This window comes from Python bivittatus, unplaced genomic scaffold (genome assembly GCF_059951505.1).
Source record: "Python bivittatus isolate LINGU-HERP-01145 unplaced genomic scaffold, Pbiv_v1 ctg000730_np1212, whole genome shotgun sequence".
In the NCBI taxonomy this organism is placed as follows: Eukaryota; Metazoa; Chordata; class Lepidosauria; order Squamata; family Pythonidae; genus Python; species Python bivittatus.
Window position 1 is genome coordinate 600,105 of NW_028277109.1, and position 12,800 is coordinate 612,904.

The 12,800-nt window shown below is 48.8% G+C and overlaps 2 protein-coding genes across 3 annotated transcripts in view; both read left to right on the forward strand.

Annotated features, from left to right (window-relative positions):
- The window catches only part of LOC103061011 (H-2 class II histocompatibility antigen, E-S beta chain-like), a 64,570-nt gene that overhangs the window by 20,502 nt on the left and 31,268 nt on the right, over nucleotides 1–12,800 (forward strand). The gene's annotated exons all lie outside the window — the stretch shown is intronic.
- LOC148213992 (olfactory receptor 5V1-like) lies at nucleotides 5,376–6,311 on the forward strand. The gene has a single exon (XM_088129056.1). The coding sequence runs from the start codon at nucleotides 5,376–5,378 to the stop codon at nucleotides 6,309–6,311; it is 936 nt and encodes a 311-aa protein (XP_087985182.1).

Below are 12,800 nucleotides of genomic sequence, written 5' to 3' on the forward strand. Positions count from 1 at the left end.
ATCAGACAGATGGCTTGGGAGGGAAATATAATGTGGCATTAGGCATCATGATCCAGAAATATATAATTGAACTAATACTTGAGGCTTGATTGATTCATTATACGCCATCAAGTTGTTGTCAACTCTTAGCAATGGCATAGATGTTCTCCATGATGATCTGTCCCCAACCTGATCCTTCAGATCTTCCAGCAGTGCACCCATTGCCAATGCAGTTGAGTCCATCCATGTTGCTGCTGGTCATCCTCTTCTCTTTCCTTCCACCTTTCCCAGCATTACAGCCTTGTCTAGAGAGCTGGGTCTTTGCATAATGTGTACAAAGTAGGATCATTTGACCCTGGTCATTTGTGCCTCAAGTGAGAACTTTGGGTTGATTTGTTTGATGATCCAATTGTTTGTTTCCTTGGCTGTCCACAGTATTCTCAGAAGCATCAGTACTCTTTCTATCCTGCTTCTTCAAAGCTCAATACCTGGGGCTTAATGCCCCTTTTTGCATACAGGACTGTGACAAAGCCCAGCCTTGGGGGTTTCTCTTGGACCTTGTCCATGGATAGGAATCCAAGACCCCTTGGAGCTGATCTGCCATCAGAGGGAAGGGGGAACCTTGCAAGGAAATTAGCATCCTTGCTTTTGCAGACCAAACAACCTGAGAGAGACTCTACTGCTTGCTCACCAGAACCTATAAGAGATGCCAGTTAACCACAAGATGGGCATCATGAATGTATTTCTTCCTTTCTAGCTTTGCTGATTAATGTTTTTGGTCTTGTTTGGTTCAGCCATCTTATTCTCGAACTACCCACCCTGCATGGATCTTTTCCACCTTGGGGGAACATCTGTTCCCATACATCCAAACCTCTGAGAGGAAGGGTGGGAGAGATGTGATCCCAGGAAAGGAACCGGCAAGGTTGCATTATGTGTTTGTGATGAGAAAGTCTGCTGCAGACTCAACACTCTCTTCACTCTGAGACTCATTCAGAGAGGGGCCCTGGACAGCCTGGGAGAGAAAGGCCAAACTCAAGACAATGGCTTCACTGAGTTACGCAAGCCCCTTCACCACGACAAGGCAGTGATCCATGAAGGGGATATGGTACATATTGTACATATATAAAAGGAAGAAACCCTACCAAGTTAATATTTCATTGAAGGCACCAAACAGTTTCTCTAAGCTACGGCTATAAATAAAAATTTTGCCAGTGCTTTCAAAACACCTGGGCCTTGGTCATTTAATAAGAATATCTCAATCTCTGCGTTGTGAGTGGTGTTAACCCAACTTCAGTCCTGGCTTCCAGCACCGGCATCCATGCCAAAACACGCCTGGAACTTCACGCCTGGGCTAGCACACGCCTGGGACCACAGTCCTGGGACTAGCACTCCTGGAACCATAATGCTGGGACAACACTCCACACCTGGGCCGGCACAGCACCACTGGCCATAACCTGGGCCCATAACCTGTCGGGCAGAGTGATAATCACAAACACTCCTGTTTGTGCAGAGCGCAGCAGAAACTTCCGGAAAACATTAGCCATGACAGCAAACACAATGCAATGTCCATTTCTTGTTTCCCAAAGAAATCCAGTCAGAAAATATACACTAACGGGTGTTTATTGATAAAAATGCAAAGTTCCATAAAAGGCAAATATCATACAAAATATAAAGGAAAACACATCTTCTCATTATATTGTAGCATCCAAGACTTATTAGCAACACAAGCTTAACAAAATCTCCACCTACAAACTCTTAGAGAAGAGGTACGCTACTCGGTACTTTGTTACAACTACGTAGCCCATAAAACCTGCATAGTGGCTAACACTAAAACAACTAACAACTACTCTGAGAGGCTGAACATTTTCCTCCCCTTGTATTATAGCTCTATGCCACCCCCACTGGGTACCTAGCATACACACGCCAATAGGTGGCAGTAAATAGCACAATACACAACACACAATAACAGGTGTTTCTCACATGATCTCTGTAGCCAAAATATTATTTGTTATTGTTGTAAAGATAATGGGATGAATCCTTTCCCGTGAGAAAGAAAATCCTGACACCAACACATGAGGGGAAGTTCCTGTAGAAGTGCCAGGGCCCCGGATGGAGCGTTCAATTCCCTTTCATGGCATCACCATCTTTTAATGGGAAAAACAATGGATTTCATCAACTTTGCTTAAATGGTATGATGTAACACCCAGTTCTTATCTTCAGGAAAGTTGCTATGGGATGTTGGAAAGTGTTCCTGAAGTTGTCTTTGCAAGCTTCCACCCTTGTGATTTTTTTTCTTTCTTAAATCCACTTTTTAAAAGCTGGTGGACAACCATATCCTGATTTCTCCCATTTGTAAGTTCCTCTAGAAGGTAAGGATGAAGTCAGGTCTTTGCAATGGGAGCTGCAAGCCGCGAGTTCCTCAAGCATTCCAGTATTACAGGAAAATGCAAGGATCTCAGTTCCACCTCCTTCCTGCATTACCAATCTACTGACGAGGCTAACTCTTCTCCTTTATCCCTGCCATCAATCCTCCAGTTCTGAGTTTTTCCATCTGAGCTGATAAGGAATTCATTGGGTGGTTAGGCCAGGGGGAAAGGGGATCTGGGTGAAAAAGGAGCCACTCAATGGATATTGGTGCCAAAGATGGCAATAAGGATAAGAGTGATATGCAAAAGGATGCCAGAGTGGATTTACAGATGAAGCCCACTGATGTCACCATGATCCAAGGGGACATATAGATAAGGGACAGGAAGAACGACTTGGAAAGACTTTTTATCTTGGATTTGCAAAAGGAACGTGTTGAATCAGTGAAGTTGTTCCTGGGAAGAGACAAAGAGAAATTACTGGGCCTGTTTCTGGGGGAAGACAAGGAGAGGACGGCGGGGAATCAACTTGGGGGATGCTATTTGAAAGGATGAAAGATTAAGCTCTTTCAAAGTGAACAAAAGGTTTACAAAGTAAACTTATTTGGTTACGGTTAATATATACTGTATGTTGAGGGTTTGGGTAGTTATTATTGGGATCTTTTTCTGACCAGGATTGAATGGTGAGATTTTAAGAATCTGTGTATGAAGGGGGAGAGATTTCATTTCCTCTTTTTTTTTTTTTTTTTGAGAAAATGATAAGTTGGGTTATAAAATGGATTTATTTTTAACTAAGATTAAAATATATTTGTTATCAAATTTATGGAATTTTTGTTCTTAGGTATGAAAACTGTACTAAGGTTTTTATATGTAGAAAGGTGGAAGAAGATGACATTCTCTACAATGGAAGAATGGATGGTGAAGCTGATGGAGCTGGCAAAGATGGTGAAGTTGATGGCTTTGATTTGAGAAAAGATATTCTGTAATTTTAACGTTAATTGGAAAGCTATTTTGGACTTTCTCTGAGAAAAAGAAAAAAAATGAAATTGTGTTGTATAGATTTGATGATTAGAACTAATATGGGGTTATAGTAATAATGAAAGTTATGTTGGGATCCTTGCTCTGAAAGGGAATACCATAAATGGTATACAAGTATATCTGTCTGTACAGTATGTTGAAATCCCCGTGTGACTGTTTCCTGAGTTCCCTTCACAATTTCTGCTCGCTCTGAGGTCCCGCCAGGCCTCTGCACAAGCCTCCCCCCCCCTGCCCCCCATGCTGGGCAAAAGAGTCTCCTTCCCAGGCGATGCGTTCACAAACTACCCTTATTCTCAGGCACCGCAGGAGTGGCCACGGGGTTTGGGTATCGCAACGATCCAGCCAGGAATCATCTAATCTCACCATAAGGAAGGGTCCCAGATGAGTTCCAAACAAGATACCTTTTATACTTGGTCATTAAAGTATTTTGTATTTGTATTGTATTTTGTATTGTAAAGGGAGCTAGACTTTCCCATCTCTCATACAGACGAATTGCGCTCTTCCGCTGGCCCTCCCCCAATTACCTCTATAAGACTCTGGATGCCACACAGGGAAGGCCCTTCTCCCTAGCCCGTAGAGATGCTCTCCCCACTATGCCAAGTGTCCATGAGAAGACTGAGTAGGTATGTGCTTCAATGTAGAGGTCGAGTCTGTTTCACACATCCTTTCCAAAGGCCCAAAGTACTCTCACTGGCGATCAGAGCTAATACGCATACGCTTGAGTTGGGTTAACACCACTCACAACGCAGAGATTGAGATATTCTTATTAAATGACCAAGGCCCAGGTGTTTTGAAAGCAGTGGCAAATTTTTTATTTATAGCCGTAGCTTAGAGAAACCGGTCGGTGCCTTCAATGAAAAGTTAACTTTGTAGGGTTTCTTCCTTTTATATATGTACAGTATGTACCATATATTGTTACTTATGAATGTGTTAATGGTGTGCTATATTTTTAAATGATGTGATTTGGTCTTGGACTGCAACTAAATAAATAAATAAATAAATAAAGTGCCCCCAACAACAGCCTCTGTCTGTGACCCTGGCCAGGAACCAGCTGGCTGGTATTTTGGGCTCCTGCTTAAGGTCAGCTGAAGAGAGAACAGATAGAGGTGGGCCTGTGCAACGTGCCAGCCTCAGCCAACAGGGCTACCTTGCGGACCAGGCGACTGCGGGAAGCAAATCAGGCTCCCCCTGTCAACTTCAGCCATCATATGGTTTCTTTAGTTGGGCAAAATGTGTTTTCTGAACAGAACAGCATTACATTATGCTTGTGGGCTTAAGGGTTGCACGTTCCCCCTGGACTCCTTGTCCCCAGTTACCTTTGTGTTCCTCCCACACAACTGCTGTCTTCTCCTGCCCCAGCCTGGTTTTCTCCACAAAGAATCTCACTCTTGGGCCAAGGGGGTTTGGTGATGCCTTAAAGGCACTTGAGGCCAGACCCTTCCCGTCACTTGTCTTCTGCCGGGAGGGCCCGGAGGAGACCGGAGTGCAGGCAGTACCCCTTCTGAAAGACGTCCAGGGGACAGTGAAGGAGCAACGCAGAGGTGAGCTTCATCACCACGTCTGGAGCAAGGCACCAGCAGCCCACTCCCCCAGGTCAGTAGCTCTGCAGAATCCCTTCCCCACCTCCCCACTTTGCTCATTGCGTGGTAGGATTTGTGTCCTCACCTGCCTTCAGGCAATATTCCTTCCCCCAAGCTCTAAAGAGACACCCTTACGATACCTCCAAGCAGAGGAGGCAGACCATGAATGACTCCTTTACGTTTACTTCCCGTTAAAGGACAAGCATTTCCTCACCTCCGCCTGCATCTGGGACAAATAGGCAAGGACATGTTGTCTTCTGTGAGTTCATTTTGTGGATTATTTCATCCCCTGGAAAATCTGAAGAGACAAGTCAGATTGTGCAACTGATCCATATGTGGAGGTAAGAAAGTCTTGTTCAGTGATTTTGTTTTCTTCTATTTCAGTGTCTTTGTTACACACACTCCCTGCATTCCCATGGATTTCAAGAATCAGACTCTTGCTACAGAGTTTGTTTTTCTGGGTTTCTCCAACATCACGCATGGCCGGATCTACCTTATCCTGCTGTTCCTCGCCATCTATTTGGTGACCATTCTGGGCAACCTCATGATCATCACCCTCATCCTGGTGGACTCCCACCTTCACAGCCCCATGTACTTTTTCCTCAGCCACTTGTCCTGCTTGGATGTCTGCTACTCAACAGTCACAGTCCCCAAGATCCTAGCAAATCTCCTTCTCCAAAGGAACACCATTCCCTACAACCATTGCTTGGTCCAGATGTTCTTCTTGATGGCCTTCTCTGGCTCAGAATGCTGGTTGCTGGCCATCATGGCATACGACCGCTACGCTGCCATCTGTCAGCCTTTGCGCTACTCTCACATCATGAGCCCAGACATTTGCATGCAAGCGGCCCTTCTCACCTGGGTCTGGGGCTTCCTAGATTCAGCACTGCACACAGCCTTGGCCTCCAAGTTACATTTCTGTGGAGAAAATCAGATCCATCACATCTTCTGTGACCTCCCACCACTGCTGAAAATTGCCTGTGGTGATATACATGTCAACCAGATAACAACTCATATAACCACCATATTTGCGGGACTGACCCCTTTCCTTCTTGTTGCCATCTCATACATCTACATCCTTGCATCCATCCTGCGCATCCGCTCCAACTCGGGCAGGCAGAAAGCTTTTTCCACCTGCTCTTCTCACATGCTGGTGGTCATCTTTTACTTCGGAAATGGATTGCTAAACTACAACCAGCCAAGCTCTGGCTACTCCCTGCAGACTGACACCCTGATTTCCACCATGTATTGCATTGTCACCCCCATGTTGAACCCCCTGATCTACAGCCTCCGTAACAAGGAAGTGAAGGAGGCCTTGAGGAAGCTCCTGGAAAGCCACAGGAGAATATAGACTTCTTCTTGCCAGCTGGAAAACCTTTTTGGCACTCCAAGAGACCAGTTCTTGCTCTTTCTTGTGAAGCTCAGGAGAAAAGCCACACATCCTTGTTTAATGGACACAGTCGATGGCCTCCAGGCTGAATGCCTTCCACAAGACTTTCCCCAGAGAGACAGGCTGCCTTCTTATAATGTGTTTCATAATTGAGAACCTGGAGGCCCTATTCACAAAAATGCTAACATTTATTTATGTATTGTGGTTAGTGAAGCATGTGAACCCATCTCCTTTGTGGATGGAATCTGTGCCAGGCAGTCCCATTGTCACAGGCCAGCTAGCTGCGTTCCACTGTAGAAGGAATGGGAAACCGTGCCAGAATTCCCCCATCTTGGGAGTGTCTTTGGGTGGCATGAGTATATTCAGGAAAATAGTGTTCGGCAGGGCAGGTTTGGGTTAGGGTTAGGGTTTAGGCCATGGGGTAGTGCAAAAGAAGGAAATGGCGCTTGGTGCCAGATTCACTCCACTTCTCTCCAAGGAGCATACAGTTGGGGGTCATCACAACGCTGATTTGGGGCTTCTGTATTGCCTGGTTTAAATTCAAATCTAGAAATAGAGCATGAGTCAAGGCGAGTAGATCAAGCATTGTGGTCTTGCAAATATAGCCGTTCTCTGAGAGACCTTGTGAGCCAGTGAGGTGTTTGAAAAACTGGCCCGTGAGCTGCCTGGGGACAATGGGAGTTGAATCCGGATGGACAATGCTGAGTTAGAGTTTTCAGGAAGCCGCTAGACGGTGCAGGATGCACAGATGTTCTGAGTCCTCCAGGAGCGCCTCTTAACCTGAGCTTCCTGGTGTAAGTACATTTCAAGGAGCTATTCCAAGACCAAGAAGTTGCTTGTCTTGTTCCATCTGAAGGACCTTAAACTAGTGGACTGTAGAGAGAACAGGGAAGGGATCACTTCGCAATATATTTGAGCACGGAGGGTTTTTCTATTGCCATCCCACACCCAATGGTTTATTTGTATTTTTTTTTCTTAAAGAAATGGTTATTTTCTTTTCAGAATGCAATAAATTGTGAATGGCAACCATGGCCTGTTTTCTTTCCAAACATTGGTTATCTAGTTTAGCAAGGACACTCCTTTAGACTGAAAAGTTCAGGAGTTTGGGGTTTGACGTTCCATCAAGTGCTGCCAAGTCTAAGCTGGTGGGCTTTCCTTCCTCCCCATCAGGGTCCTTTCTCAGAGCTTCCCCTCAAAGCTGTCTTCTACAGCCTTGCAATCCTCCATGCAAGGTTAAGGTGAAAGAACTTATAATCACCTGCTAATTCTATATGGAAGAGAAGGTTTGGGGCAGCTATCAGACGCCTGGCTTTTCTTGTGTTAACTCCATGTCACTCCTGGTTGGTCAAGGCCCCCTGGGAGGCAACGTGTAGCTGGATCCCAGCAGTGCTAAATGCTTTTTTTATGGAGGGGCAGTTCCATGTGCCTCGCAGGAGGCAGTGGTCTGTCCTGTTCTCAGCAAGCCATCATTAGACCCAGCAGTGCTGGACAACTTTAATCTGATCTCCAGTCTTCTCTTCTTGGGGAAGGTTGTTGAGAAAGTGATCGGTCTCCAGGTTCATGGCACCCTGGAGGAAGCAGATTATCAAAAACATCATAGTCGGGTTTCAGGCTAGAATATAATCACAAGATGACATTGATTATGCTTGTAGATAATCTCCAAGGAGTTGAGAGTGATGAAATGGGTGAAGGGAAATGAAACAGGTGAAAAGAGACCGAAAACGTCACTGGAAGGCAATGAGGAACAGATCCAACCAAAGACGAGTTAAAGTCACTGTTAAGGCCTACCTTGTGGCAGTAAGGGCGGTGATATATCAATATTTCTCTGCTCTTATTGTGTCTGTGGATAGCCATCTGGCAGCCTTGTTTAGGGTGATCTGAGCCCTTTTGAGTAAATTGGGCTCAGAGGTCTACCTGCAGGGCCATTCGGAGGAATATGCTTTGCCTCTGTCAGACAAAATCGCTCAGTTCCGCACCCACTTACACTCTGGCCTTGAAGCAGGTCCTGTGGAGGTGACTGGGGCAGAGTCTTGCTCAATTACCTGGGGGGAGTTTGATCCTGCTGGGCCTGAGGAAGCACCCAGGATCCTCATCATGTGAGCTCGGCCACCTGTACATTGGATGCATGTCCATCCTGGTTGACTAAGGCCTCCCGGATGTGATGTGTGGTTGGGTGCTGGCAGTGGTGAATTCTTCCTTGAGACAAGGGATTGTCCCTCCTTCTCTAAAAGAGGTGGCGCTTTACCCCCTCCTCAAGAAGCCATTCCTAGAGCCAACTGTACTGGACAATTTCCATCCAGTCTCTAACCTTCCCTTTTTAGAAGGTGGTTGCCCAGCAGCTTCAGAGAAGCTGGATGAAGCGGATTATCGGGACCCGTTTGAGTCTGAATTCAGACCTAGACACAAGACCAAAATGGCATAGGCCGCACTTTTGGATGATCACTGGTGGGAATGGGATGGGAGCGGCGTGTCTATTCTTGTTCTTCTTGACCTCTTGGTGGCTTTCAACACCATTGACCATCATATCCTTCTGGATCGGCTCTGGAGGTAGCTGTGGGTGGCACTGTATTGTCTCGGTAAGCTTCCTTCTTCTGGGGCCCATTCCACTCGGTGTTGATTGGGGGAGAGGTCCCACCCTTGGCCCCCGCTTTGCAAGGTGCCACAGGGTTCAGTACTTTGTCTGCTCCTGCTTACTATCGGCTGGGCCCCGAGGGAGGGGTGCCCCTCTCGGAAATGTGCCAGGCTGGGTTCACGGTGTGGCACCAGCCAAGAGGCCAGGGCAGGGCGGGGAGGGGTGGCTGTTATGATCTGGGAATCTCGAGTGGCCTTCAGGGGCTCTGCTCCACAAGTTTCTGGCTGTGAGACACTGTTCATTAGGTTGGGTTCCCGCGAACAGTTGGGAGTGCTGCTACTGTACCAACCTCCCTGCTGCATGGCAGCCTCCGTGCCCAGGCTGCTGGAGGCCATTGCGGGGCTGGCGATGGAGTTCCCCAGCCTTATGGTTCTGGGGGACCTCAACCTGCCATCCCTGGGACGGTCCTCGGAGGCAGCTCGGGAGTTCATGGCTACCATGGCAGCCATGGGCCTGTTGCAAATGGTGTGGGACCCAACCCGAGACAGTGGCCACATGCCGGATTTGGTTTTCTTGTCGGAGCAATGGCAAAGTGATCTGAGGGGAGATGTACAGCTTTCCCCATTGTCATGGTCAGATCATGTCCTGGTGATTCTGAGTTTCTTCTATGCCACCCCCCTCCGCAGGGAGGCAGGACCCATGCGATCGGTCCGCCCCCGGTTCCTGATGGACCTGTCAGGGTTTCAGAGCGGGGTATTCCCGTGGACCTGCTGCACGGTCCAGCAGAGGCCTTGGCTGCTGCTTGGAATAGGGAGGTGGCCGGGGCCTTGGACAGGATTGTCCCTATGCGACCTCTCTTGCCACATCAGCCCTGACACTCCCCGTGGTTCACGGAGGAGTTGAGGGTGCTGAAGAGGGTCAAGAGATGTCTAGAGCGCCACTGGAGGAAGACAAAGACTGAATCCGACCGAACACAGATTAGAGCCGCTGTCAAGGCCTACATTGTGGCAATAAGGGTGGCGAAGCGTCAATACTTCTCCGCCCTTATCGCATTTGCAGAATGCTGCCCGGCGGGCCTCTTTAGGATCACTAGGTCCCTCCTTGGAAAGGGGGATGTGGGGGTTCATTTGGAGGGCCGTGCGGAGGAATTTTCAGAGCATCTGCAGGACAAAGTCGGATTCATTCCAAGTTGGACTCCGAGCGTGGGGCAGGTTCTGGGGAGATACCAGGGGACTCTTCTTACCCAGTTATCTGGGAACAGTTTGATCCTGTTGCTCCTGAGGAAGTGGACAGGGTCCTGGGGACTGTGAAGGCCACCACTTGCTATCTTGACCCATGTCCCTCCTGGCTGGTGAAAGCAGCTCGGGAGGTGACATGCAGTTGGATCCAAGTGATGGTTACTACATCCTTGCAGGAGGGAATGTTCCTGACTGCCTTCAAGGAGGCGTTGGTGCACCCCCTCCTCAAGTAACCCTCCCTGGATCCCACCATACTGGACAATTTTCGTCCAGTCTCCCACCTCCCCTTTTTGGGGAAGGTGGTTGAGAAAGTGGTGGCTTCACAACTCCAAAGGGCTCTGGAGGAAATGGATTATCTGGACCCCTTCCAGTCAGGTTTCAGGCCTGGTTATGGAACGGAAACGGCATTGGTCGCGCTTATGGATGATCTCTGGTGGGGGCGGGATGGTGGAAGCGCGACCATCCTTGCCCTCCTTGATCTCTCAGCGGCTTTCGATACCATTGACCCCGGTATCCTGTTGGGACGACTCAGGGAATTGGGGGTGGGCGGCAGTGTTGGTTATTACCTTTAAACCCCTACATGGCATGGGGCCAAGTTACCTAAGGGACTGCCTCTCCCCCATGACTTTGACCCATCCCACCCATTCACACAGAGAGGACATGCTTCGGACCCCCTCAGTGAGAGAACTTTGACTGGTGGGGTCCAAAAGGCGGGGCTTCTCTGCGGTAGCCCCTGCTCTTTGGAACATCCTGCCCCCGGAGGTGCAATTGGCCCCCTCACTTCTGAAGGACCTGGAAGACCTGGTTCTGCCACTTGGCCTGGGGTGGGGAGGGAATATCTCAAGCAGGGAGATGGCTAGCCGCACAGTGGCCAGCTGTCCCTGGCCCGATTTTCCATCTTCTTGGATTTTCCTTTTTCAGTATTCTTTTAATTCTATACATATTATGTATTTTACATATATTTATAGTTTTAATGTCTTTGTAAGCCGCCCAGAGTCCCCTATTGTGGGGGAGATGGGTGGGGGAGAAATCCAACAAAATAAATAAATAAATAAATAAATAAATAGGAAGCCACAGGGTAACATCCAATGGAATAGGTGAGGTACGATCAGTGTGCTGAGGTTACCCAGCTTTAGAGCTCCACCCTGGGCCCGCTGAGTGATGCGGGAGGTCTGTCTCAGTGCATGGAGGCTGTGGGGATTTGGATGGGAAGCAACAGGCTTCAACTCAACCCAAGCCACATGGCCGAGCCGGCACAGTGGTTGTCCTGAGTGTTAATGTCAAATATGCTTACGTCGGCTATGAATTTTATGATTTTTTTGTAAGGTTTGCCCCGTTCGACAGAGAAACTCTCGTGACACGTGTGGTTCACAAAGAAGGTTTACTCATGCGTAACGTAGTAGTCACAAGCAAAGCCAGGACTGGCTTGGTACAATTGCATCACTTGTTATATTCCCCCCTTCCCGCGCTTTTTTCCCGCCCCGTGATCACGTTGCAGCTGCGGATTATGGGCCCCCAATAATCCCCCTTGATTGTTCATGATGGCAGGATCGGTCAGGGTCCATTGTCCTTGATTGACAGTCCCCCTCCGGCTGGGTTGGTTCCTCTCCGTTACGTGCAAGCCCGCGGGTTCTGTGCTGCGTTGCGATCTTGTTTCGCTGCCTGCGGCCCCGTTCATTGCTGGCTCGCGCCGTTATCAGTTTATAGTTAAAAGCTTCCACTGCGGTTTTCCGGTTTGGCTGGGCGCAGGTGGCCCGTTAATTAGCGGCGCTTTCAGTTCCTCTTTTCCCCGCTAGCTGCCGCCGGTGGATTCCGCGTGGTCTGGCTGCGAGCTTCCCTGAAGCCCTCTGCTGACCGAACCTGACATACCGCCCCCCTGAAGACAATTCCCCCACCCCGGCTCTATTTCGGCTTCCCGGGGTATTTCTTGTAAAAGTCCCGCACTAGGTCCGGTGCCCTTATGTGGGTTTTACTCACCCATTCACTGTGGGACTTGGGAAAATGTTTCCATTGCACTAGGAGCTGGGTCTGCCCCTTGTGCCTCCGGGCGTCCAGTATCTGGTTGATCTCGAAATGCTGCTCCCCCCCGACCATGATGGGTGGTGGCACTCCCTCTGTCTTGTGCCAGGCGTTCCCCGGCTGGTGCAGCTTTAGCAGGCTGCAATGAAACACCGGGTGGATCTTTCCGAGGCTTTTCGGGAGCGTCAGCCTGACGGTTACTAGATTGATGACCTCTGCAATGGGGAACGGCCCCACAAACCTCGGGCTGAGTTTTTTCGATGCCTGGTGCGTTTTTAGGTTTTTGGTTGACAGATACACCTGGTCCCCCACTTTCCACTGCTCCTCGGGGAGCCTCTTGTGGTCCGCGTGTTTCTTGTAGTAGGCTTTGGCTCTTTGCAATGCCGCGTGCGCCGCTCGCCGGGTCGCGTCGATTTGGCCGAACCAGGCGTCCAGGGAGTTGATCTGGGATTCCGGCTGAGGCAACTCCGGCATGGGGACGAAGTCTCTCCCGGTGGCTACTTTGAACGGAGAGAACCCGGTACTCTTGTGGACGGCATTGTTGTATGCCACTTCCGCGAATGGTAGTAGCTCCGCCCAATCATCCTGTTGGTGCCCCACGTAGCAGCGCAGGTACTGTTC

Excerpts from the sequence above, each read along its gene's own strand:
- LOC148213992 (XM_088129056.1), top strand. The coding sequence starts at position 5,376 with ATGGATTTCAAGAATCAGACTCTTGCTACAGAGTTTGTTTTTCTGGGT.